We start from the raw sequence: 27,373 nt of genomic DNA, 5'->3' as shown, positions 1-27,373 counted from the left end.
TTCAAATAAATAGATTATACAATTACAAATAAATATAAAGAGATTTACAAAGATTTAGCAAATTCACACATAAATACAATATGATCCACAAATATGTTTAAAAAATTGCATTTAATAAATAAACCAAATTTGCCCATTATTTATTTATAATGTTTCAGCAACCATAAAAATTAGGCTAGGCTTATTAATTTCTCATGGCGATAAATAAACTCATGCAAACAGAAATCACGTTATTATAAGGAGCAACCATTACGAAAATTAACCATGATTTTATTATAGTAAAAGTGTAGTAACCATGTTTTTTGGTGCATTGATTGCATTTGTATAACCACAGTTTTACAACAAATACCATGGTTAAACTATGGTTAGTGTAGCAAGACCATGCATGGTTAATTTGTGGTTACAGTTTAACTATAGTTTTTTGTTTTGTTTTGTTTGTAGTAAAACCATGGTTAATGTGATCCTGTTCGGGCACTTTCTGTTACATTTATGAAACACTGTTATTATTATCACTTTATTAGCCTATGTATTTGCATATCACAAAAAAACCTAAGTGTTTGGTCATTTAAGACACCAAACAGCTTTTGCGCGAGATTAATGAATCTCAACAGTTTGCGTCCCGAAATTTTCCTACTAACCTCAGCTGAACTCTCTGAATAATTCCTACAATGTCTTTCAAATAGTCAAACTCTGCAACACAGAAACCCACGCGTCGCGTCATTGCGTTTCCATTGGCTACAACTAGTAGTACGTAGGACGCATGCAGGTAATATAAGGGCAGCATCCTTGTCTCATCTCAACACAGTACCGCGTCTCGATGGCATAAGGACATTAAAAGTTTTAGATTTGTAAGTCTTACTGAATCTCTTATGCAAACTCTAATTTATAAAATTAGCAACTGAAGCAATATGTCTTTGTTGGTGCGGGAGCATCGGACGGTGCGCTTTGTGTTTTTGGGCGCCGCCGGGGTTGGAAAAACTGCTCTGATCACCCGTTTCTTGCAAGATCGCTTCGACTCCAAATACACGCGCACGGTGGAGGAGCTTCACGCTCTCGAGTACGACACAGACGGCGCGAGGGTGCGCATTGAGATCTTGGACACGAGCGGTAGTTATTCCTTCCCAGCGATGCGCGCTTTGTGCATCCGAACCGGGGACGCGTTTGCGCTTATGTACGCCGCAGACGAGCCAGACTCCATGGAGGAGGTGCAGCGACTCCGTGAGGAGATCATGGAGTTGAAGGGAGAGACGTTCACTGGAATCACGGTGATAGAGAACAAAGCGGACCTGGGCAGCCGGAGTCGCCAGGCCACTGCTGAGGTGATGCGCGCGGTGGAGGAGGACTGGGGCTCGGGGTTTGTGGAGACGTCCGCACGCACCGGCGAGAACGTCGCCGGTGTGTTTCGGGACTTGCTTCAACAGATGAAGTTACCGAGCCGCGTGAGCCCGGCACTGCGCAGACGGACGCAGACAATGAGCAGAGAACTTACAAAGACGCGGAAAAAGCCTCCAATGAAGAAGAACAACAGCTGTATCTTGTCTTAATGGACATTCACGTGATGTTATAATAGTTGCGCATCATACTGATGCTTAAGTGGTCTGGATCAATAGACTCAATAGACAGTTCAAGTCTGATGCTTTATCATAATCATCTAAGGGTTTTTTGCCTATATGTCTGATCTCTCTAAATGAGAGCCAAATTATTCTTTTATGAGTGAATAAATGCAAATTATGTTCTAATCAATATATGTTCTCTGTGCATATTCTTTACCTTGTTCCATAAAATGTCATATCAGATGTGACCTTGGGCTAAAGTAGCCTACAGAATACAACAGACATGTTTTCTTAGTTTAACCAAGTATGAAAGAGAGTAATAATTCAGTAATTTGATGACATTATCTGTCATATAGAGTCTTGGTCAGATCAATGACAGATTGTCTTAATAAGCTTTTTCGGCTATATCCTGCTGCTCTGATCCCAACACACAGAAATTAACACTTTGCATAAGACATACTGTATATCATGCGGGTTGTGCTACTTATGCTGAATGACCAGACCTTTTCTCAGGAAATAAAGTTAGCTCTGCACCTTCCAGATGCCCTTCTGTTAGTATATCAGTCTGTGCATGACTCAACACCATGTCACACCCTTTCTTTGCTGGGATCAAAAACAAAAGCTGAGTCTGCAAATAATATCATGTCCTTAAAGGAATGGTTCATTAAATAAAATTTGCTACACACCCCCAGGCCATCCAAGATGTAGATGAGATTGTTTCTTCATCAGAACAGATTTGAATACATTTAGCATTACATCACTTGGATCAATGAATCCTTTGCAGTGAATGGGTGCCGTTAGAATTAGAGTCCAAACAGCTGATAAAACATCACAATAATCCACAAGTAATCCACACATCTCCAGTCCATCAGTTAACATATATGAAGTGAAGAGCTGCGTGGTAGTATAAAACAAATCCATCAAGTTGTTAACTTTAAGCTGTTGCTTCTGGCCAAAACACGAGTCCATAATTATAATAATGCACATCATCAACTAACTAGTTGGTTTTCACTTGGATATTTCTCTCCTGATTCAGATAAGACTTTTTCACGAAAGCAATAGAGAGCTCACATTTTAACTATTTAAAATGAAAACGGATTAACTTGTTAATTACAAACACACAGCTTTTAATTTCACAAGACGTTAATTAATGGACTGGAGTTGTGTGGATTATTGTGATGTTTTATAAGCTGTTTGGACTCTCATTCTGACGGCACCCATTCACTGCACAGAATCCATTGGTGAGCAAGTGATGTAATGCAAAATTTCTCCAAAAACAAACTCATCTGGGTGAACTATTCCTTTAATGCTTCAAAAACTGAAATGTGAAATAAATGTGAATCTATGCATTATAGTGGCCAGTTGTGTGAGTTTGACCATAGAATTCATTAATTAGTTTGTGGCAAATCAGCTTTTTATTGTTGATTATTTGGAATCAACACCAGTTCCAGAACTTGTCAAAGCAGATTATGAATAAAAACTTCATCTTCCATCTGAACGCATTGCTGCTCTCCTTGCTTCATTTCTTTGTCACCTCCTAAAATATATTATATTATTATTATATTTATTTACAAACAGGTCAGTGGACAAAAGAATAGCTATACATGTACAAGCATAAATAATATTTACAGCCACATCTACAATAATGACTGACTATGTATAAACACAGAAGTAAAAACCAATGGTAGCTAAATGAAACAAATGTTAAAATGAATGGTATAAACATTGGATCATTAAATATGTATGCCAATAGTAATGTTAGTCCCAGCAGTTGCTGATCATGTGACTATGCGTAGGTTGATGTATTTTGGAACTGTTTAATATAGCCTATGCATAATTTATTCAGCTTTCAAGGAGGCTGACATGTTTTATGTTGGCATGCGTGCATTTGTGAATGGACTAGACAGGAGAAAGTCGTGAGCACGAGAGTGAAAATGCTGTCATGAAAAACAGTAAACATTCCTTATTAGGAAACACTTCACAGAATTCACAAATTATTTGATTATATGAAAAAAACTATACATTTGGATAATTTATTTTTTCATATCAATTTATTTAGAAGAAAGTTATTAATTTTAAGTCTGTTAGAAATAGTTGAATATCATCAACTGAATATTGAATAAGACACTAAAGTAAACGCTAATAATTGTCAAAAAATAATATAACATTTTTTGTTACTGCTCACTGACCTTGTAACACTGTTTTGGTTTTGTTTCACAAGGGCAAACTTTCTGTTTATCTTGCTTTCTCTCCTCTACTCACACCCACACTTGTACAAACATAAAAACGTGTGTAATGATAGGTGACATGGTATTTTTTCCCCTCCACAAGCTAAAATGTGCTCAAATTTGCACACACACAAATGCCCAAAGGTACACAAAGTGTTAAAAGCACGTGGGATAACTGGCTAGATTAGAAACTAGAGCAAGATAATTTACTTTTAGATACTAAACAGACTTTAAGCACACATGCTTGAATTAATATGTGTATACAAACCCAAAAGGGCACATGTGGCATAATTAAACAAATAGAACAATGTACAAAACCAAAGGATTAGCTGTATATGTCATGAGCAAATAATATATAGCAATTTATCATCAGGTAATTTTTTATTTATTTTTTTTACAAAATGTAGTTGTGTAAATTTTAATATAAATTATTTACATTTAATTAAATACATTTAATTAATTTAATTATTACAAGTTAGTGGACTTTGAATAGTATTTATACTCCATAGAGACTTAATAAAACGTATAATGCATGTTATAAATCATAAAATTCAATCCATACGAAAACTATTTTTCATATGTGTAAACTATTTTACGTTGTGTAATGTTTCCCAAAGTTAAATATCAAAAGAACACAAATAAAGTTTTTCAGAACGCGCACGCCGAGTCCCATGATGCTTCGCTGTGTTTGGTCAGAATTTAAATCGCAGCAGCCAATCAGAGGCGGAGATAACGAATCAAGCACAATTCAAAAAGTAGCAGCGACTCACTGCATTCCCATCTGAGCAGCAGGCCGATGCACATAATTTATGCCCGTTTAATTGTATTCTTATCAGCGAAATACTACCGATGCGTGCTTCAGAGCGGCGACTATACATCTTTTAGATAAGACACCGTGTATATTGTGGGTTTTCAAACTGTTGGGAGTTATTATTTGAATGTAATTTTCTGTGGTTGGCAGCGGATGTGGATGACTGGTGAATTGCATGCGTGCGTTTCGGGATAAAGAAACAAGGAGCAAGGAACTTCGCCTCAGTTATTTTTTTTCCAGGACTTTAGGGTTCCTTATTCTTCTTAAATCGTCTTGTAAAGCGTGCAACGATGAGCGCTGGAATCGCAAAGCCGGCGAAGCCACCGGCTCACGTCGACCCCAAATCTGCTCCTCTGAAAGAGATTCCTGACATTCTGGTGGATCCCAGAGCCACGAAGAGATACATGCGAGGTCGCTTTCTGGGAAAGGGAGGATTTGCGAAGTGCTACGAAATCACAGATATGGACACAAAGGAGGTTTTCGCAGGGAAAGTGGTGCCGAAGTCGATGCTACTGAAGCCGCACCAGAAAGAGAAAATGAGCACAGAAATCGCCATTCACAAGAGTCTCGATAACCCGCACGTCGTGGGATTTCACGGCTTTTTTGAGGATGATGACTTCGTGTACGTGGTGTTGGAAATCTGTCGGAGACGGGTAAGATCAGGGAAACCGGTTTCGAAACAGACCGTCAACGGTCGCTATTCCTGTCAATGGTTGATAGTATATTACAGCGCTTCAAACTGAACTCATTAAAATAATCACATTCTGTTTAGAGTAACGGGTACTTACTGTGTTCTTTCAAAACGCAAATGTTTGTTCTTTATTAAGAATGTAACGTTACGTTATCTAAATTAAAACCGCTTCAACTTTCTCCCTTACGCCGCTACTGGATTTTAAACTGGAGGATGTGACGTCAGTTGATTTTGTGTTTCTTGGAGATAAAGTTGTTTAAAACGAACTCCGTCAGAAATAAAAAATAATCAAGAATAAATATTTTACTGTCTTCACTTCTATTTTTAATGTATATTTATAATACTTTATTTATAATTAATTCATAATACTTAATTTTTTTTTGCAGATTCTGTAAATTCAAATAATCCTCAAATCCTACCAGATTTATTTTCAATTTTATTTTCCTTTTTTTTGTGATGGAAGTGGAGTTAAAACAAAGTTTGTTTGAAGTTCCCGTCTGCTCTATATTTTGGTGCTTAATTTCTTTCTTTCCATATAGTCTCTCCTTGAATTGCACAAGCGGAGGAAGGCAGTGACTGAGCCTGAGGCCAGATACTTCATGCGCCAGACTATTCAGGGTTGTCAGTACTTGCACAACAACCGGGTCATCCACCGTGATCTCAAACTTGGAAATCTGTTCCTCAATGATGACATGGATGTGAAAATCGGTAAGGAAAAAATGATTGTTCTTTGCCATTTTTTTTTTTTTTTTCCCCACCCTTGACCTTTTTTTTTTTTAATCAAGACTATGTCCCATTTCTCTCTCTTTAGGTGACTTTGGTTTGGCCACTAAGATCGAGTTTGATGGTGAGAGAAAGAAGACCCTGTGTGGCACTCCAAACTACATTGCTCCAGAGGTGCTCTGCAAGAAAGGCCACAGCTTTGAAGTAGACGTATGGTCACTGGGATGCATTCTGTAAGTCCAATGTTAAATTAAACAACTATGGAAGCATTTGATGTAGATTTTCATAAAACACTATCTCTAATGGGATTCCATCCTTGCATAAGGATTAATTTTTATAACTGAGCATGTGCGACTGCTGATGGAGATGTAATGTGTCCATCAGATATACACTGCTGGTTGGAAAGCCACCATTTGAGACATCTTGTCTGAAGGAGACCTACATCAGAATCAAGAAGAATGAGTACACTGTTCCTAGAGTATGTATCTTCACATCAGGAGTTCACCTGTTGTACATGGCATGAAATGAAAATATTTTTTTGTAATCGATCTTTATTGTGAACAATTTGTGTGCTTGGGTTTCAAAAAAAAAAAAAGTTAAGCTTGTAATGTTTAATCTTTCTCCACTTTCATTTAATTGTGCTTAATAACATTTAGGTAGGTAACTTGCTAGATTTTGTACCTTCTATTGAATGTTTAAAGCAAACATAAATTGAATCTTGTCAGATTGGTGGCTTATTGCAATATGCTTTTTTTTTTTTTTGTATTGTTTAGCATGTTAATCCAGTTGCTGCTGCTCTGATTCGTCGGATGCTGCTTGCTGACCCTTCGCTCAGACCTTCTGTGTCCGAGCTGTTGGCTGATGAGTTTTTCACCTCCGGTTATGCGCCTCTGCGGCTGCCCACTTCCTGTCTCACTGTACCTCCCAGGTTCTCCATTGCCCCCTCCAGTCTGGATCCCGCCCTCCTTCGCAAACCCCTCTCATCACTTAATAAAGGTATGTGTATAGATAAATCAAGTTTTACAATGCTATCTTGTAATTCGGCACAGCTGTGTCGGATTTCAGTGTTTCCCTCCATTGAAAATCTTGTCACTCAGAAATATTTCAAATTAAATTTCACTTTCAAGTCAGCTGTAATCTTTCTTCTGTGTACAGGAACAGATAGTCCTATTGGGAAAATGGAGCAGCCACAAAGGGAAGATCTTCAGCAAAGGTCAGTTTTATCGATGTAGATACTAGCACGCCGTTTTAGCACTAGTTTTTTTTTAATATCTGGTTTTGAACATGCATTTGGCAAATAGTATCAAAACCATGATTTTAATTTAATTGTAAAAACTGACTTGCGTCCCATATAAATTTAGGGTAATATATTTGTATTTAATGGGTTTTATCTACATTGTTCTGTACAGGGATGGAGCTGAACAACCTGAGTGTCATCTAAGTGACATGCTGCAGCAGCTGGCCTGCCTCAACACGGCCAGGCCATCTGAGAGAGACTTTATTAGACAAGGTAACCACATGGATTTTCTGCATCTTGCCAATGAAGGGTTGTTGCTGTATTTTAATGGAAATAGGAGTAGGAGCTACTGTAACAGCAAAAATCTATAAAACTGTACTTTGTGCATTTGTACATAAAGCCACAAAATTATGGTCAAGTGCTGATTGGTGTTCATGTTCAAACTATTGACAGGCACAATGCAATAATTTCTTTTTCCCTATATAGAGGAAGCAGAGGACCCTGCTTGTATTCCTATCTTCTGGATTAGTAAATGGGTCGATTACTCAGACAAATACGGCCTTGGTAAGACGCCATGCTGACACTGACATACTCAAGCCAATATCCAAAGTGGCATTTGTTAATGTTGCATTGAAATTTCATCAACTGGAAATATTCACTAAAAACTGTGGAAACATTATTTCTCCACTGATGCATTTTGGCTCTGTTAAGTGTCTGTTTTGTGCACATAATGTGGATGATCTACAATTGGCAAACATGAAAGCAATGTGAACTCGCTTCACTTTTAAAAATTTGTTGAAATGAAGCAACTCATTGCTGAAGAACTTTACAGTGACTGGTGGAATTTATTATCCGAGATCACATTTCAATTACCCTAATTACTGAAACCTTTATTTTAGGTTTTTGGCTAAATGAAAACAGCGGTTTATAAATATAAAATCATTTTGGTGCATCCCGTAATTTGTAGAGTTAGCTACTGCTAGCTGCAGTTTAGTTTAAAGATCCATCAGCCCTAAAGGAATGAGCAAAATCTTAATATGCACTAAAATTGTTCAATTGAGGTGGGTAACTTCATTTGGTAAGAAAACATGCATAAACTGCGATAGAAACACTTTTTCTCAAGATAACATGCTCTGGGCTTCAAATTTATTATGTAGGGGAAAAAAGTCTGTCTTCCACTGTTGCAGCACGTTATTTTACTACTGATATTTTGTGCCAGTTTTCCAGGTTTTCTTGAACATGCAGAATGGAAAAGGTGCTTTATTCACAAATGTTTTGTGATATCCCAATTATGTGCACAAATGTAATTTGTAGCTTTGGATGATGCATGATGCTACTTGTATGCTTTCCAAACATATTGTCCATATGCTAATGTACTTTTCCCCTTCATAGGTTACCAGCTGTGTGATAACAGCGTAGGCGTTCTGTTCAATGATTCCACGCGTTTGATCATGTACACTGACGGTGACAGTTTGCAGTATATCGACCGCAACTCTGCAGAATCCTACCTCAGTGTTCGCTCCTACCCTTCTGCACTCTCCAAAAAGGTCTGTGTGCCCTGGAAATAATACAATGAATGACTTTCATAATTCTTTGTTCCAGGGTTGCTAAAAACACATACATGTACATATATATAATTTTTTTTTTTTTTGGTGTAGATTACACTCCTCAAGTACTTCAGGAATTACATGAGCGAGCACTTGCTGAAGGCCGGGGCGAACATAACGCCCCGTGATGGGGATGAACTGATCCGGTTGCCTTACCTGCGCCATTGGTTCCGCACAAAGAGCGCCATTGTGCTACACCTGAGCAATGGAACCGTGCAGATCAACTTCTTCCAGGTGAGAACCTACCATGTTTAAAATAGGTCAAGTACTTGATCTGGGTACTTGTGATGTCAACCAAAATACAGAAGTATCCAAACTGATAGGGTGACCTCACCATTTTCTCTTTGTGTCCTACAGGACCACACTAAGCTTATTTTGTGTCCCCTGATGGGCGCAGTGACGTACATCAATGAGAAGCGGGAGTTCTACACCTATAAGATGAGCTTAATTGAGGAGTTTGGGTGCTGTAAAGAGTTGGCCAGTCGTTTGCGCTACGCTCGCAACATGGTGGAGAAGCTCATGGCCTGCAAAAGCACCGCCACAGCCGCTACTTCTGCCCGTTAACCCACTGATGTCACAAATTGTATAGCTTTATGAGATTCCAGCAGTCAAACTTGTCAGTTTTCTGGGTTCTAATCTATGACTTCCTCCTCTGGATCTGTTGTTTACTCCTATACTATCAGTTGTTTTTCTGGGTTGGGGAGTTTGTGACCATGCCAGCTCGCTGTATCATGTGAATGCTCTTGTACATGTTTTAATATTTTAGAACTTGTCTGTTTACCTTTTGACTGTTCTTTGTATAAAAGCTTTTGGATGTTAATCTTTTAATGTGTAAGAGAATATTTGAAATAAGTTGGTTTTCCAAAATAAAGATCTTTTTAGAGAAATTTCGATTGTTAGATACTGTTGATGATAAATACAAGTTTATAATTATGAGTTTAATTAAAATGTAAGCGTCTTGAAAATAAGTGTTTAGTGTTTTAAATCTAACATGAAACCTTGCGATCTATCAGTCTTTTAATATTTCAATATTGTCGGAATGGGGTCTACTTTTGTTTCATGTTGAGTTTACCGTAATTTAATATGCTATACTGTTAGGGCTCAGTATTTTTTGTTCTGTATAACATATAAACAAATTTTATATTATGAAAGATTTCGATTTTAAATAAATGCTGCTCTTTGGAAATTCATAAAAGAACCTTGGGAAAAAACCCCTTCCAGAAAAATATTACGCTGTAAAACAGTTTTCCATATTGATAAATGTTTCTTGATCGGCATATTAGAATGATTTAAGAAGGATCATGTGACGGTGAAGACTGGAGTAATGATGCTGGAAATTCAGCTTTGCATCACAGGAATACATTACATTGTAAAATATATTCAAATAAAAAAAGCTATTTTAAATTTATTCACAATATTACTGCTTTTGCTGTTTTTGAAATGTAGCCTTGGTGAGCATAAGAGTCTTATACAAAATCATTTAAAAAATCTTAACACAAAACATATTGCATGTTTTCTATTACAGGAAGCATGTTACATTGTTAAGGCAGCATGTGCAAATAAGACAATGTTTGGGGGAAACCATGAGGAAGATTAAAGGAACTTGCTTCACTACATCTTAATGAAGTGTCACTTCATTATGTCCTCTTTGGTAGTTTTTGTTTACATCGCCACTGCACATCATGAACACATCTTGTTTTTGAGCTTTCCATTTGCAGCTGTCACCAAGACCACTTGTATTAAGAGTAAAGCTGGCCATCACAAAGCTGACAAATGATTTAAACATTAAGTGCATTTGCACAATAACAGCTTACCACAACATAATGGATTAGATTCAACGGCTGAGAAAATGTAGAGAAATGCAATCAAATGCTTAAAGGTAGTTTATTTAAGATTATATCACTGTCCAAAATGTGTTGCAGGGCAAAGTCAGTATAAAAAGGTTTCATTTTTAGGTTTAAAACATTTTTCATGTAGTTACGTGTGTTTGACTAGTAGTCTGTTGTAGATGCTGTAATAAAATGGCACAAAAAGTACCATGGTACTACCATATTTAGTACACCGATAATGGTAATACCATTGTGTTTTTTAAAGTAACTTGAACTGAACACAGTATCCAGTGCCATGGAAATCCATAACAACATTAATCTGAATCAAGTATAAGAGTTTTTGATCTGTGCCACAAATAGTTTCAAAGATTTTTTTGGCAAATACATTTAATCGTCACTGGGTAGAAAAACAAAGGCACTAGTATTTCCAGTGGCAAAAATCCTCAACACTTAATTTATAAAAAGACATATTTTTTAAACTAGCAGTATAAAACTAGTGTACAGCAGGCTGTAAAACACTTCACAATATTTGGTTTTAAAGCTGTAACACTGAGAGATGAGGATGAAGCTGCAATGTGTGGTTGAGGATAAAAGATCCATAAATGTAGCATGAAGCTGCAATTAAAACCACACAAAGCAAAATCAAAAGAAAAAATCCCAATCCCAATGTATCTGAATCACACAAATACATATACATGTACACGTGGTGTACAATATGACAGACAAACTAGTTTTTTTTTAAGTCCACTAATTATCAAATATTGTCATATATCTGCAAATATCAGTGGATGTTTTGCTGGCTTTTATCATTCTTTAAGCATGTAACCTGGCTAAAGGAATAGTTCACCCAAAATGTATTTCATTATTTGTTTCTCACACAAACGTATTGAATATGAATATCCTGCACAAGATTTTTTTTTTCACCCCTTTTTGAAACTTTTGTGGTGAACTATCCCTTTAAGAAACCTTTATTATGAAAATGCTTAACTTTCTACCTAATAAGAATATAAGTAGTCAGTTGGCGATTCAGTAATCTTGTGTGTTAAAAGTCAAAACTGACAGAAATGGTAGAACACATGCCAAACTACTGGCTGATGTCAACTCATCAGAAAATATGGCCTTTTTATTTCTTTGCTATTTGGTTGACATGATAAAACCAGCAGCAGACAATGGCAGCTCTGTAAAAGCCCACTAATAAAAGCCCACTCAGTAACTTGTTTGGTTAATCTAACCTATAAAACCTGTTTCTGTAAAAGCATAAAAAACTTTCAATTTCGTTCAGCAAGTCCAGTAGGATGTTTAGGAGAAAATTCTACAACGAAATGTGCTCACAGTTCTGAAGTACAGAGTTATACATTGACAGTGTTTAATTGAGTCCTCAAGGTCTCCGTTTCCTCAAGGATCTTACTTTTCCTCTCCAGTCCAGTGTAGGAACAAACAAGCATGTCTCTGTGGATGTTCAGTGGTGGTAGTATGGGTGAAAGAGTCTCTCGGGGGCACAGATGCTAAGCGCTGAATGCGTGTGAAGCAGTAACCGGGGGAAACGGGAGGTAAAATATGCCACGAAGCCATCAGGGACTTCACCGAGAGCTGTCTGAACCTCTGGTGGGAGCTCATGATAATGATGTTTCTGTTGAAAAACATTACAAGATTTCTAAATTTTTATAGAAGGCTTTTTATAGAATTCTATTCTATTCTATTCTATTACATTCTATTCTATTACATTATAATTACGGTTCACGAGTCTGGGGGCAGTACAATTTTTTTTAAAATAAATTAATACTTTTATTCAGCAAATTAAATTGAAGATGAAAATTCAGCTTTGCCAACAGAGGAATAAATGACATTTAAAAATATATTAAAATATAATAATTTGTTACAATATTTCTATTTTTACTGTATTTTTTAAAAATCAAATTAATGTAGCCTTGATGAGCATAAGAGACTTAAACATTAAAAACTTACCAACCCCAACTTTTAAATATTATATTAGAAAACATTATATTATGACCATTCAAAAGTTTGTTGTCACAAATTTTATTAATTTTTTTAATTTGATACTTTTTTCAGCAAAGATGCATTCAATTGATTAAAGTGAAGGTGAAAATGATTTTTCATCATAGGAATTAATTACGTTTTCAAATATATTAAAGCAGTTCAACAGAAAACTGTTTTTTTTAATTGTAAAAATATTTCACGATACAGTTTTTACTGTATGTTTGATGAAGTTTTTCAACTTTCAACAGTATTTTAAAAATCTTACAGACTCCTTTTGAATGATAGTGTATATTATATTATATTATATTTAGTGCTGTCAAATGATTAATCGCGATTAATCGCATACAAAAAAGTTTTTTTCCATAATATGTGTGTGTACTGTGTATATTTATTATGTATATATAAATACACAAACATGCATGTATATATTAAAGAAAAATATGATATATTTGTATATTAAATGTATTGATATATTATGTAAATATAAATATATACATGTAAATATTTTCAGAATGTATACTGTATGTGTGTGTATTTATATATACGTACATAATAAATATACATAGTACACACACATATATTATGTAAAGAAAAACTTTTATTTTGGATGCAATTAATCGCGATTAATCGTTTGACAGCACTAATTATATTATATTATATTAAGTGCATTATTAATTGTTTTTTTTTAGTGATTACTCACTTTTGTATGCAACACATTTTATATGTAAAAACACATAAATACTTACTTTATTTCTCATTGCTCTAAGTAGGTCTCTCACAGAGTTTCCTTTATATGTGCGAAATTTTCTAAGATCTGCCAGATGTAAAAAGTTTTATATTAGACATGCAAATACTGTATATACATAAGAATAAGCATGAATTGAAACATTTTTCACTTCATACGCCTTAAAACGTTCCACATTTTATTCAATGTTTCTATAAAATAAAAATTTTACAGTATTTTTTGTAATGGTAATTGGCAGTGCTTACCAGCCTGGAGTGGTGCTGATATGTGCATCCTCCAGTTGGTTCTTACGACAGATCTGCCGGAGTTCTCCAGACGGGCCACTATAGCGCTGTCTGCCGGCTCCTTCTCTATTCTGTCACTGACATCCTAGAGCCAAAGAACAACTTCAGCACTGCACTTTCTCACTGGACCCTTTAACACACACACACACACACACACACACACACACACCTGAAAGAACTGCAGTTGTTTCTCTGGGCTCCAGAAGAAGGGATGTTTGAGGACGGACGCTGCTGAAGGACGGGTTTCCGGTTCAGCACTGATCATCCGCTCAATCAGATCTCTGCCAATCACATCCTCTACAAACACCAAAACAGCCAGAAAAACTTTAGGAAGCTATTCAAATATGAGTTTTTCAGTGCATACACATAACTGATGACATTTTAGATCTAATTTATTAATTGAAACCTATTAATCAGCCAAACCACATAGTTCTTAGTTGATGCTAAAAATGTTAAAATGGCCAAATAATATAGTTTTATTCTCCAAAAAAAACAAAAAGTTTTCTACATTTATCTCCATGATAACATTGTCTACACAAAATCAGACACTTCTGAAGCAGAAAGTACACATGCATTAATAAATTCATGCATGCACAAACCATGTATATCCTCCATAAAGTGGTCGAGGTTATAGACTCCAGAGAGGATATTAGCTTGACGCCGCAGAGTGTCACCAAACGGATGCTGTCCTTTGGACGTCACATAATAAAACACACATCCAGCTGAAAATATGTCCACTGCACTTGTCTAGAGACAGAAAAAAGAGGGGAAAGGAGACTTATAGGAAACTTATACAGAATATATCTTATTTAGTGAGATTTTAAAATTCAGTAGACCACAATATCTGTTTTTTAAACTGAACATGTGATGTGTGTGTTTGTATGCATGTCTACTGGACATACAGGGTTCCCTTTTGGAGCATTTATGAGTAATTCAGGGGCAATCCAGCCTTCGGTTCCTGGTATTCCAGAGCGTAGGCTGAAACTATGGCGACCATCTGGAAGCTTCTTACACAAGCCGAAATCTGAGATCACCGCCCGGACTCGACCCAATGCCCCCGGGAGAGAGAGCAAAATATTCCGTGGCTTTAAATCCCTGTGAACTGAGTACGAGAGGGACACGTAATTACAAATGACGGTGGGTCCGTCTGCTTGCATGCATGTATGCCATCAACATCCAGGTACTCAACAGCAATTAATAAACATTAGTGCAATGCAATACTACCATGTGCATGTTTAAGAAGTTACAGGAAGGAAGTTATGATTAGAATCATTGCTATGGCAATAGTGACTCACCAATATTGAGGGAGTGCAGGTGACTCAGGCCACACATGGTCTGGTCCAGAAGGGACACTGGGTTCAGGTCTGAATAAGGACAGCTTGGGTCCTCCACATACTACATACAAAATAGAAAAACCCAATCAGGGTGCATGGAAACAAGTTATCAGTTATTATACAGCTGAAATTGGAGTTGGTTATACTAATATTAATATTATTAATTAATATTATTAATGGAAATGAATAACAAAATGTTGTTATACAGTTAGAAAATATAAAATACAGCACAGTACAGTAGGAATATTGTTTTAGTAGTGGCATATTGCAAAAGCCTAATTCATAATCATAGTTTTTGTCTTGCTTTTTAGTAGAAATATCTAAATCCTTAAATCATCTTTAAAAATGAAAAATTGTGCATATTTGTCAGTGAATGCATCTTAAAATTTAAGCATAAATCTCACTCATTTTTTTTATTATCTCAAACTAAAATTTTTAAAGTGTTTTTTGTTAACTCAAAGCTGAAATATAAATGTTGATGAAAAAAGAAAAACTTAAACTTAAAAAACTTTAATTAGAAATGTATTCAAAAGTATGTTAAAAAGTATTCAAATTACTAAAACTAAAATAAAACCAATAAAAATGACAAACAAAATGACTAAAGCTTAAACTAAAATTAAAACTGAAAATATAAAAATAAAAGCTAATTGAACATATAATGGTTTATTAATAATTCTGAAATAACTTTTGAAAAATAATAACACTACATGGTTTCAATGCTGTTTTAAACACTTTTAAAAAGTGTTTTTGTTAATTGAAATACACCTGAAATAAAATAAAATATTAATTTTAGATGGAAAAACTATAAATATATTAATTAGAAATGTATTCAAAAGGATGTTAAGAAAGTTCAAATGACTAAAGCTAAAACTGAAATAAAATAAAGCTAAAAAGTATTAAAAAAAACTAATAAAAAGACAAATATACTAAAACTTTAAAATTAAAACTGAAAATATAAAAATAAAAGCTAATTCAACATATTAATAAATAGTATTCTATAATAGTATATTACTAATACTAAAATAATGTGTATATTATATTTTACTATGTTATATTAAACTATACTTTTTGTGCAACTAGCCTAACTCTAACTCTAAATGCACAAACAGTTTGTTTTCGAACAGATTTCCTTGTCTGCCACCAATTGACTTTTAAATTCTAACTATACAATACTCATGTTACTGCCTCATGTAGATCGACTTCACAAATCACGATGAAACAGTGAAAAGGCAAATGAGTAACTTTCATGTTGTAACACACATACACACACATTCACTGAAACACACCTGCTGGAGTGTTGCAGCACACAGCTCTATGGCAATGTAAGTGAATTGTCTGTCCCGCTCTGTGCAGAAGTAACGGATGACATTGGGATGCTCGTCTGATTCACGGAGGAGCTGAACCTCTCGCTCTGCAAACTCCACACACTCCGGAAGAATACGCTTTACGGCCACACGCCGACTGTCAAAATGACCCCTGCATGTATAATACCAGTGAATTAAAGGTAAAGAACAACCAACCAAACTATTATTACAATCCATAATAACCCACCGGAACACAAAGGTTCCCTCTGTCCCATGGCCCAGCACCTCGGCAGGACTGAAAGAGATTTTACCAACTTCCACAACGTCAGTCTGATCACCTGAAGAATATGAGTTAATCACAATTTAAAAAACACAAATATCTAAAGGCTTAAATTATAGTGAACAACATATAGGTTTGTAAATGAAATAAAAAGCTAATTTAGATAAAAGAAAAAAAAAACAATGGGCCTCATTCATGAGATATAAGCAGAACTTAATCGGAAAATAATTCTTAAAAAATCATTTCTATAATCAGTTGTAAAAAGAATAGTTTGGATTTAATTGGATTTACACAGAAATTAGTTTTTGTGTTTCATGAATAAGGCTCAACAGTTGATATGGAGATAGATAGAATAGTATCTGTACTCTGTGATTGGCCAGCTGTCGTTATTGGGGCGGAGTCTTTGCTTGAGAATGGCTGAGTTTGATTGGATGCAACAGAACTTGTCTTCTCTGAATGGCTGTTGTTGTTGTAAGATGAGGTTGAGGGCGGAGCACTGGGTTCTGCGTTAGCGCTCTGATTGGTCAACACTGGCAGATGGTTAGTGTCCACTGGCTCTTCAGATCTCTGGGATTTTTTGACAGGCTGATCAAAAAGAGAAAAACAAACCGTTTTTATGCCTGTTTATTTATATCACATACATACGTATATAAATATTATATACATATTTTTATTTATATACATATATATGAATATGTATATTATAAATATTCAAAATACACCCTCTACTACAAACCCTTTTGTGTGTTAGCAGGAAGGCAATCCACGCTCCAAGCAGCAGTGTCACCACCAGCACAGTCATGGGGTCAGAGGTCAAAAAGTCTGGCAACACAGGGGAGGAGCTGTGCTTTGTTACCGGTGGCAACTGTAAACACAAGATGACAAGTTTGTGCTTGGCTGTTCGTAACGCTTGCAATTTCATCATGCATGAGATTTTCAACGGCCTACATCCAATTATAAAGTTGCTATAGATGCCGTCTATCGAATCTCAATTTATTTAATTTTATTGAAGAATGTACAGTACAGCTCACAAATTGACGTTTGTTAATCTCCCACTTAGTTTAATACAGTACTTTCCTCAGTATAGTTTGCTACATGGAAACAGCCATTATAAAAAAAACAATCAATCACAATATCAAGGTGTCAGAGCTATGTAAGGTTTTTTGTGAATAACACACCTCCTCTGCAAGTACTTAACCACCCCACACACTTAAACTAATGCACTTATGCATTTACACACACTCACAAAAAAAATATAAACTTTTTTCTCTGCATTTCTCCTCTATTCTAAACTGCTCCCTTATGTGGTTGTCAAATAAAACTGCCATTGCATATTATGAATATCGTTGGGTCCTTGATAAATTGTGTAAACATTATGCAAAATATCACTTTATGTGTTTTGACAAAATAAATAACATAATGAAGGCTTTGAACAACATGAAGGTGAATAAATGGCATTGGACTCACTGGGTGAGAGGGAGAACGGAAAGAAGAACCAGAACCTCGGGGTGGGATGACATCACCAGAGCGCTGCAGGTTCTCTGGGAAATCTCTCAACATGGTGGTGTGAGCCAAAGGAGGCTCTTCATGATGACCTACTCACACACACACACATACAGATAAAGCTACATATGCAGAAATATAATACAGTCTTTCTAAAAACATAACTGATATCAATTGAATAAACATTAAGAAATGCACTTTGTAAATGCTCTTTCTTTATAATTTAATTTGTATCAATATTTAACTACATTTGAAAACACTTAGTCAAAATTTTTAATATAATATAATATAAATATAATATGTTTTTGAATTAAAAAAAATATTAACCATTTACAGAGATTCACCAGTTTTAAAGCAGTTTTAGTTTTAGAACAGTTTTAGGGCATATTTTTCTCTAATATACTGTACAAACTTCAGTTCTGAAACTAATGAACTAGAACTTAAACTGTTGGAGTTGTAGCACTGCACATGCACATACATAATAGTACACATAATAATGTAAGTGGGCAAAATTTAGAGTGTCTGTACATATATGAATATAATTGTGTAAAAGTGTTGACTGTACCAATCAGCAGCCACTGATTCTGCAGGGAATTGCTGCTTCCTGGTGGATATTTCACGTCAGTGCTGGGTGTGATCTCACACTCGGGCTGCCCATTACCCATTGTGATGCCAGCGGTGATTGGCCCCTCAATGCGTGCAAGTGTAAGACCTTTTGGCTGCCATGGGAACAGGATATAGTTATTAAGAAGGAAGTTTTACTGTTGGTTTTGAAAAATGGATAGCAGAACTTACCACTATTGCCACACCTTGGTGCACAAGAGAGGTAGAAGCATACAGATGAGAGTCCGTCTTGCCGACATAGAGAGTAGGACTATCAAAATATGCACACATGAATACATAATTACTTTAAAATATTACTTTATAAAAGGTTAATCATCACTTGATTTGTTTTATAGTTAATTGCCTTTTAAGGCATACAGGTTTGGCACGCAAGGGTGAGTAAATGATGACAAAATAATGGGTGGTGAATGATCCCTTTAAATAAATGGGTTTTTAAAGACTAATGTCTTACAATAGCTGAGTCTTAGTGCTGTGGTTCTCCTTTGTGAACTGGTAGGTCCACTTCATGGTGTGGGACTGTGTGTTTTCTGCAGTGAAGGTCAGGTAACGCAGGGTTTCTGTTGCGACCGTCAGATGAGGAGATCGCCGCAGACTGTCCTGACTCCATAAATAAAACCCTGCCACTGGAGAATCAAACTTCTGCATCCACAACACCTCACCAGAGTCCCGATCCACTGTAACCACCAGACCGTCCCCGCTGGACGCAAAGTGTGACATCTCTGTGATTCACAGACACATTCAAATGTGATGAAATCCAAAAACAACATACTTACGCATTCACAAATTCGATAGACTGTCTTGTAAAATCTGTGCATGCATGGTGAAGGACCTACTATATTCATATTTCTTGTCATCATAGAGAGGCGCGGAGTAGTCGTTGTAGGTGGCATTCCAGCGGAGTTCCTGAGTCTTCGTATCATACATGGTGATCATATATTCTGCAGACATACACATGGATACATGCATCACATAACCAACCAATCAAAAGTTTGGGTTCGGTAAGATTTTTTTCGTTTTTGAAAAAAGTATTTTATGCTCACCATGGCTGCATTAATTTGATAAATAAAATTTTGATAATAATTACAATTAAAAAAATTGTATATATATATATTTATATTTTATTTATATTTTTAATTTTGATATATTTTAAAAAGTAATTGAAGAGTTAATTTGCAAAAACAGATATCTCCGTTTTTAACAGTTTTCAAAAATCATGTTTTTTCATTGTGCATTCCAATTAATCTCAATCAAACTGCAGTTGGGTTATTTTGATTAAGTAAAAAGAACTAAAAAAGTTATACAGCTAACTAACACAATAAAACACAATAAAAACATGATAACATAATAAAAAAAAACATGATTTTTGAAAATTAAAAAAACGGAGTTATCTGTTTTTGCGAATAAACTCAAAGCTGAATTTTCAGCATCACTACTCCAGTCTTCAGTGTCACACGATCCTTCAGAAATCAATCTAATATGTTGATTTGCTGCTCATTAAACATTTCTTATTATTACTAATGTTGAAAAAAAAATAATGTTCTGATATTTTTCTTTTAGCGTTTTTGTCTTTACTCTCACTTTTGATCAATTCAATGCATTCTTGCTGAATAAAAGTATTTATTTCTTTCAAAAAAATGTGTGTGCGTGTGTGAGTATTACATATGTGTATTACATAATGACTCAGGGTGTTATAATAAAGAGAAGGGTCATATATGTGTGTTCGGACCTGTGCGACCAATGTACAGCAGAGGGGCAGAAGGGCAAATGGAGGCTGAAGAGGAGGTGCTTAGACTCGTCTGTTTTTCACCTGTCTGAGGATCAACCACAAACCAAGTGTCCTGTTTTTTACCTGGGAAAATACACAATACAATAAATGAGAGTGTGCAAGGCCATGGAGCTTTTCACAGATCATTGTATGTACATGCTATCAGGGTTTTGCTCAGCAAAACTAGTATATGACTTTTAAGCTTTTATTAATTTTCACAGATTTTAAAAGATCACACTGAGCTGGAAATCACTTTTTTTTGTCCATGCGAAACCTCCATTACCACAAAATACATATATCAAACACTGATTTCACCAAAAACATTACAAACACACAAACATGTCTGACATACAGTATATACCTGTGTAGAGCACCCCATCAGAGCTCCTGCAGGGAGAAGACTGGACCAGTTCTGGAATAGTGAACGGGAGTTTCTGCAGAGAAGATTCATATAAATGACTGAGCTGTGACTCTCTGACAAACACACTCGCACACTTTCCCATGCCACTCACCATCAGACCCTCTTTGCGCTTGCCTCCTAGTACATACAGACTGCCATCATTGGGATCCGGTAAAAAGCCTGGCCTACAAGAGGAAACAGACAACTTTAAAATTGGATCATAAAAGTGGGCATTACATACCAGAAATGTGTGAGACCTGAATGCAATTTTAAAACAATCACTAAATTATTTTTTTTGGCTATTGGTAATAGTATCCAATAGCCTGCATGACTTAAGTGATGTTATTTATATAAAAAAGCAAGTTATTAAATTTTGACCAACATACTATCTTTCAAATGTATGGGGTCTGTAAGATGTTATTTTATTTTTTTAATTAATATTTTATTTTATATTTACTTTTATTTAGCAAGGATGCATTCAACTGTTCGAAAACGACAATAACAGCATTTATAATGTTGCCAAAGATTTCTATTTCAAATAAATGCTGTTCTTCTGAACTTTCTATTCATCAAAGTATCCTAAAAATGTTTCATGGTTTCATGGTTTAATGTAATATTTAAAAATTAGGCAGCACGACTGTTTTCAACATTGATAATAATAAGAAACGTTACTTAAGAAACAAATCAGTGCATTAGAATCATGTAACACTGAAGTAATGTAAACTGAGTAATGGCAGACAATAAATTTATTTTTGCCATCGCAGGAATTTCAATTTATTTTTTAAATATATTTTATATTCAAAGTAAAATAGAAAATGTTTATTTTAAACAGTAATAATATTTCACAATATTAATGTTTATAATGTGTTTCACTGTGTTTTTTTGGTGAGCATAAGTGACATTTAAAAATCTTACTGACCCTAAACGTGTAGTAGTGTACATTCATTTAGTTTCTGAAGCTGTTAAACACTTACTCTTGGAAATAGGTAGGAACCTGTATGATGGGATCTAGAAGAGAGAGAGAGTGAAATGGTTATAGAAGTTGTTTGGCAGATAATAATACTACAGCAATTACACTACTCTTAAAATATGTCATGGAATAACAATTTTGTAACAACAAAATGTTTGTCTTTAATGCCACAAAACAGCACTACAACATGATAACATTCTTTTTTATCATTTGTCATAATGCACATACATGCATGCAGATACACACACACCTTCCTTTAGTGTCCATTTGATGTCTCCTGTCTGTTTACTGACGGCATGCAGACTTCCATCCAGTGTTGAAACAAAGAGCAGGGATTCTGGGAGAGAGACTGAACTTCCTCCCTCACACTGAAAGAGAAACCAGTAAAACACCATTTCACACACCACACTGCAGATATCAGACTATTAAAACTAATCGCTACCTGATATGTATCCGGAAATACCCACACTGACTGAGTGTGTGTGTGTGTGTGTGTGTGCGTGTACTTGTGAAGGCCAACATTTTTAAACTCCCATTTAGCTTTAAATCTAATGCCAACATGTCTGTAAGAGTTAGATTCATGGGGAGTGTACAGCAAATATATTATTTATGAAAAATCATGTCTATACGAGGTCCTCACTAACATAGCTTCAGAGGGTTGTGTGTGTTTGTGTTAAAGAGCATGGTTAACAGTCAACGGCTATTAATCAGGATATCCTTCTTTGTAACGCCACTCCTATATTTACCAAAAAACTGCCTGACATTATACGACTGAGAATGACAACTCTGAATGAGTCAATATCACTCAACAGTATTATGCATGTTTTTAATTTTTGTTTCAAATTTCATATTCCTTTTTTTTTTTGCATTGGTTTTGATTAACATTTTTTAATCTTGTCACATATTCAGTTCACTGTTGTAAGATATTTATCTGACCCCCTTCTGACTCCAGATCCACCCTGTAGGCCTAATGTATAATAAAGTTCACTGTGTAGAACTTGCAGAAACATTGCAAAACTGTCTTGCTCCACTAAAATACAACAGTACAAAAGGTATCAAATTTACTTGTAGGATGACATAATTAGGCTGTTATTTCATTAAAGCATACAATCATTATTAATTTGAGGGGATACAATGTTTTACATTTTCAATAATTCATCCTGAGGGCATAAAGAACAGTGGTATTATTACCTCAGGTCAAACTAAACCCGAAGCTCTGCCTAAAACATTATGGGCCAGTAAGTGATTAAAAGAAATGATCATATAGCACCACATACCTTAAAACTCACTACTCATGTTTTCTCACACATTCATGGGAACTCTTGTTATAACACGCATGCACCCGCTATGGGAACAATGCATCATGGATCGCGCGAGCTCTCGAGTACAAAGCCTATTAAGCGCGTATCTATGCAGGTCTCGTGCTCAGGCTCAGGTAATATGACACTATTGTAAGAATACGAATTGAAATTAGCTTAAACAACTCTGTTAATAGGGTTGTGTTTCCAACTTCTTCCAAACGTGTTGCTTGAATCGCTCACATAATAAACGAATCGGTCTTTTGAGCAGATTATTGTCAAATTGTCAAAGCACTCGACTGAACTGGATAATTTTGTTTAGGAATTAAGCTGAGGTAGATATAATGCAGTTAACAATATAAGAAAAAACAATAGTAATATTATTATTAATTTAATGTATTTGTTTGTATTATCAATACCATTATAAAACTTAACAAAAATGCAATTTCCGCAAAAATGGCACAGATTTAGTACAGAAAAACCATAAGACCTACAGTACCTAATCAAAACCATAATATAAAACACCAACTAGTTCACTACAAAATGAATGTTAAAATCTGCGAAGGGACGCTTTTGAGTGATAACTAAAGAATCTGTGAATCGGGTTTTGAAATGAACCGATTCGCCTAAATGAATCTGACTCGCACACTTTATTTATTATTAATAGTAAATTCACTATATTACTTTTTAATTATAATACAATAGTATATTAATAATTATAATATGGGATGCCTGTTTTATTCTTGTTTATTATTTTTAATTAGCCTATCATTCCAGGAACCTCAGAGCACCCCGCCTCTGCGTAGCCAAAAATAGATGAACACATATCCCTGTCCCCGTGCATTCCCTATGGTGACCAGCAACATAAAGTGGTAAACACATGCGATCCATTTCCCCCTATTTACCTGTGACACGTTTCCAGCCAAGCTAAGCAACAACAGCAGCAAATGTCTCCAGTCCATCATTTCTCCGTGAATCTGACAGATGTGTGTGTGGTTGAATTTGCGGCGTGTTCTAGGTCTGTGTCAGTAAATATACACTAAGGTCGAAAGGGCTCCAAACTCCTCCAACAAAACGCCATAATCACAAAGTACTGGAAAAACGTCACAGCGGCATACTCAACCACTTACAGTACTGCTACGGTTCAGCATATGTCTGTGACATGCCAGACAACTGATCCTATATTATAATAACAAATATTGCACATTTCCGCGTTGGGACGGAACTGGTGATGTCACTCAAATCAAAGAGCCTACAGTAGAAAACTAGAAGGCACGGCCATGTTTGTTTGATTGACAGCGCGTCTGACCAATAGCGTCCCGCTGTGCTGAGTTGAAAGGCGGAGTTTCGAGAGAACTGCACGTGGAACAATAACAGTTTGGCCCTGACGATTGATGACAACAATCGGCCCGTTCTGTCTTTTTTTTCCGTTTACATTCAACATAGAATATTCTCTCTGCTTATTAAGTGGGCAAAATAAAATTTTCTGCAGTTTTAGTGCCATCGGAACAAGTAATGTTTTATTACTTAATTAAAATTAAGAAATAATAACATACTGAAACATGTATGACTTTTTATGTTCAGTCGTTTTTTCAACATAGTTATTTAAAGCATAAGAATTATACATTCTACCAAGCCTGTATAACTAAACTGATTGCAACATACAGAGTGATAATGTAATCTGAGCTAGCTGTCTCTTAAGTGAATGTAACTTTTTTGTAGATACATACATTAAAGCTGTGGCAAAAATAAAATAAAATAAAAAAATAAAATAAAAATAACAAACAAATACATAAATAAATAAAACAAAACTAAACAACAAGGATGTACAAGGTAACAAATATACCATAACATTATTATGGCCAACAAATTATGTAATTAAAACATGTAGAACATTTAAACCAATTAAATGTGTTTTAATAAAATGTGGTATAACCTCAAAATTTATGAAAATATATTTACATACCATGAGCTTTTCTGCCCTCTTGTGCAAGATTTTTAGCGTCAAGCCCACCAAACGATATCCTTAAAAGGAACCCACTGATACAGTTTAAAGAAACCTGCATAATTATGTGTGTGCGTGTGTTTGTATGTATAAAAATATAGCCTATATGTGTATTAAAGTATGTGTGCTTATAAAAGAATTGGCGTTTGTCTTTGCAACAACCTGTAGAAAGATTTGTCGCTCCTAATTGTTGTTTTTGTATTCGCTGTAATATCAAGGACTATAGAAGATACTTAAACGGACTTTGGTTATATGGATGAAGGTTTTAGAAACGATTGAAAACACTTATGTACAAAAACATATAGTAATTTCCAAAAGATTGGATACGCCTCACGATTATGCGTGTCATCTTTGCGCAAGGGACCATGCTAATCTTCTCTGTATCGATCCAATTTTAGTATATGTATTGTTTCAAACAACACAAATATACAGCGGAAATGGCCAAAATATACAGTTCAGATACTGGCTATTAAAGCACATGGCGGTAACAAAAAGTTTAGACAACAAATTAATTATATAACAAGTTTGCTATATCGTAGAGCGGTATAGGGGAAATCTGTAGTACATTCAAAATAATAAAAACTACAATTTTAGGAGGGTTTACTCCCCTTCTGTGCGAGCGTTCTGGGACATATGCAAAACACTTGCGTTCTAGCGGAATGATTGGATATTTCTGTTTGTCATTGTTTACATAATGCCCGCCCCTTCAGTTTGTCTGCCAATCAGAAGCGAGGGAAACGAGGGAACGACAGATTTGATGAAAAATAAATTAAAGCCTGTTTATCATGCATGCATATCATTGTTTTAGTGCATACAGTATTTAGGAAATTACATTATTTCATATCAATTTAATCTATTGTAAATTTGCAATTATAATACATTGCAAAATGACAGTTAAAAAAAGGCTGATGATAGAGTTTTCAAACAGGCTATTTTCTAATATAAATCTTAAATTGCTGTATTCTCTTTTGTTTATTTAATTTACCATGTCCAGGACTTTTATCGAGCGGATGTACGTCTTACAATGGAACCGGAAGTACATTTCTGTACACAAAAAATTTGCGCGAAAATTTCTGTTGTCGATGTATATGCGCTCTACTACTTGTTTATTCATATGTCAGGTTACATGTAAATTTCCTGTCAAAACATTCGAGAGACCGCAAACATGGACGAATATGATGAAATGTACGGGACTGAAGATGATTTTCAACAACAGTTTGCGGATGAATTGGAAGTCATGGCTGAAATGGAACGTAAGTTAGACAGATATGTTAATATCTGTCTTAACTCTCTGTCTGATGGTATAACGACTGACTGTTCCTCCTACAAGTATTTAAATCTAGTTTACATCGCATTTTAGATTTCTGTGTCATGTCTAAAAAATATATATATACCATAGTAGTACCACGGTATTCTCTGAAGAATAGAATATCTGAATGCCATTGCTCTTTGTTAGTGTCAGAAAAGGATTCATGATATTGCCATGAGATACATTTTGCAGCATTTGTGTGTGTGTGTGTGTGTGTGTGTGTAGCCTACATATAAATACAATTATATATATATATATATATATATATATATATATATATATACATTGCTCTCTCTCTCTCTCTCTCTCTCTCTACACATACAGTGCCCTCCATAAGTATTGGAACAGTAAAGACAATACTTCAGAAATCTGTGAATATTTTTAAAAGATGAATATGAGACAAAACTACAAATTGTCATATTTTATTATTGGGTGTTTCAACACATACATGTTTTACCAACTAAGAAGATCAACACTTTTAAAGTTTCATTCCCCTATCTGATGTGAGCATAAGTGTTGGAACAGTTGCCTCACAGGTAATCAGGTGATCAGCTGTGTCCTGTTGAATTAATGGTTAAGGTATTAAAAGCAGGGAATGTGTCCTCCTATCAGTTATATCCATTGCTTCTAAATGTTTTAAATAAAATTTTGAATACAGAAATATTAAATGATTGAAATAACTGCAATTATACCTAAAAAATGAAACTGAAACCGCCAGCAGGTGGCGGCAAATCACGGATTTTATCACTGAATCATTCATTCACTTGATTCGTTTGAACGGCTGATTCATTCAGGAATGAAGCAAGTGACTGTCTTTATGAATGGGTAATCATGAATCACTGACTCACTAGATTCGTTAAAAAACGCACTTTCAT

At 35.3% G+C, this 27,373-nt stretch overlaps 4 protein-coding genes across 4 annotated transcripts in view; 3 read left to right on the top strand and 1 right to left on the bottom strand.

Annotated features, from left to right (window-relative positions):
• The first annotated feature begins 811 nt into the window (after positions 1-811).
• On the top strand, positions 812-1,711 carry LOC107692726 (GTP-binding protein Rhes-like). The gene has a single exon (XM_016491897.1). It carries the CDS (start codon positions 909-911, stop codon positions 1,542-1,544), a length of 636 nt encoding a protein of 211 aa, XP_016347383.1. The 5' UTR covers positions 812-908; the 3' UTR covers positions 1,545-1,711.
• A 2,795-nt stretch (positions 1,712-4,506) lies between these two features.
• plk1 (polo-like kinase 1 (Drosophila)) lies at positions 4,507-9,670 on the top strand. Its single transcript, XM_016491818.1, has 11 exons — positions 4,507-5,245; positions 5,823-5,991; positions 6,095-6,239; positions 6,391-6,484; positions 6,780-7,002; positions 7,162-7,219; positions 7,416-7,516; positions 7,730-7,807; positions 8,636-8,790; positions 8,902-9,084; positions 9,208-9,670. Exons 1-11 carry the CDS (start codon positions 4,883-4,885, stop codon positions 9,412-9,414), a joined length of 1,776 nt encoding a protein of 591 aa, XP_016347304.1. The 5' UTR covers positions 4,507-4,882; the 3' UTR covers positions 9,415-9,670.
• A 1,500-nt stretch (positions 9,671-11,170) lies between these two features.
• ern2 (endoplasmic reticulum to nucleus signaling 2) lies at positions 11,171-24,427 on the bottom strand. The gene is made up of 22 exons (XM_016491817.1): positions 24,090-24,427; positions 22,137-22,254; positions 21,891-21,924; positions 21,029-21,101; positions 20,878-20,950; positions 20,478-20,600; positions 19,585-19,689; positions 19,203-19,470; positions 18,923-19,001; positions 18,693-18,846; positions 18,092-18,219; positions 17,361-17,489; positions 16,990-17,209; positions 16,592-16,682; positions 16,327-16,516; positions 15,002-15,101; positions 14,609-14,808; positions 14,306-14,453; positions 13,876-14,003; positions 13,668-13,791; positions 13,424-13,491; positions 11,171-12,309 (listed from the first exon to the last, which is right to left on the bottom strand). The coding sequence occupies exons 1-22, from the start codon at positions 24,147-24,149 to the stop codon at positions 12,139-12,141; spliced, it is 2,784 nt and encodes a 927-aa protein (XP_016347303.1). The 5' UTR covers positions 24,150-24,427; the 3' UTR covers positions 11,171-12,138.
• Positions 24,428-26,285: 1,858 nt separating this feature from the next.
• LOC107692658 (chromosome transmission fidelity protein 18 homolog) overlaps positions 26,286-27,373 on the top strand; it is a 23,408-nt gene continuing 22,320 nt past the window's right edge. The window contains 1 exon segment of the mRNA XM_016491822.1: positions 26,286-26,442. Coding sequence (XP_016347308.1) covers positions 26,355-26,442 — 88 coding nt within the window. The 5' untranslated portion in view covers positions 26,286-26,354.

Source organism: Sinocyclocheilus anshuiensis, unplaced genomic scaffold (assembly GCF_001515605.1).
Source record: "Sinocyclocheilus anshuiensis isolate Anshui unplaced genomic scaffold, SAMN03320099.WGS_v1.1 scaffold50, whole genome shotgun sequence".
In the NCBI taxonomy this organism is placed as follows: Eukaryota; Metazoa; Chordata; class Actinopteri; order Cypriniformes; family Cyprinidae; genus Sinocyclocheilus; species Sinocyclocheilus anshuiensis.
The sequence above is the reverse complement of the archived record's forward strand: the minus strand, read 5'-3'. Positions and strand labels throughout refer to the sequence as shown.

Excerpts from the sequence above, each read along its gene's own strand:
- LOC107692726 (XM_016491897.1), top strand. The coding sequence starts at position 909 with ATGTCTTTGTTGGTGCGGGAGCATCGGACGGTGCGCTTTGTGTTTTTG.
- plk1 (XM_016491818.1), top strand. The coding sequence starts at position 4,883 with ATGAGCGCTGGAATCGCAAAGCCGGCGAAGCCACCGGCTCACGTCGAC. Across the intron at positions 5,992-6,094 it reads TGACATGGATGTGAAAATCG|GTGACTTTGGTTTGGCCACT; the intron begins GTAAGGAAAAAA and ends CTCTCTCTTTAG. Across the intron at positions 7,220-7,415 it reads AGGGAAGATCTTCAGCAAAG|GGATGGAGCTGAACAACCTG; the intron begins GTCAGTTTTATC and ends TGTTCTGTACAG.
- ern2 (XM_016491817.1), bottom strand. The coding sequence starts at position 24,149 with ATGATGGACTGGAGACATTTGCTGCTGTTGTTGCTTAGCTTGGCTGGA. Across the intron at positions 21,102-21,890 it reads GTTCCTACCTATTTCCAAGA|GCCAGGCTTTTTACCGGATC; the intron begins GTAAGTGTTTAA and ends TTCCTCTTGTAG. Across the intron at positions 19,471-19,584 it reads TGACAAGAAATATGAATATA|AGATGTCACACTTTGCGTCC; the intron begins GTAGGTCCTTCA and ends TGTGAATCACAG.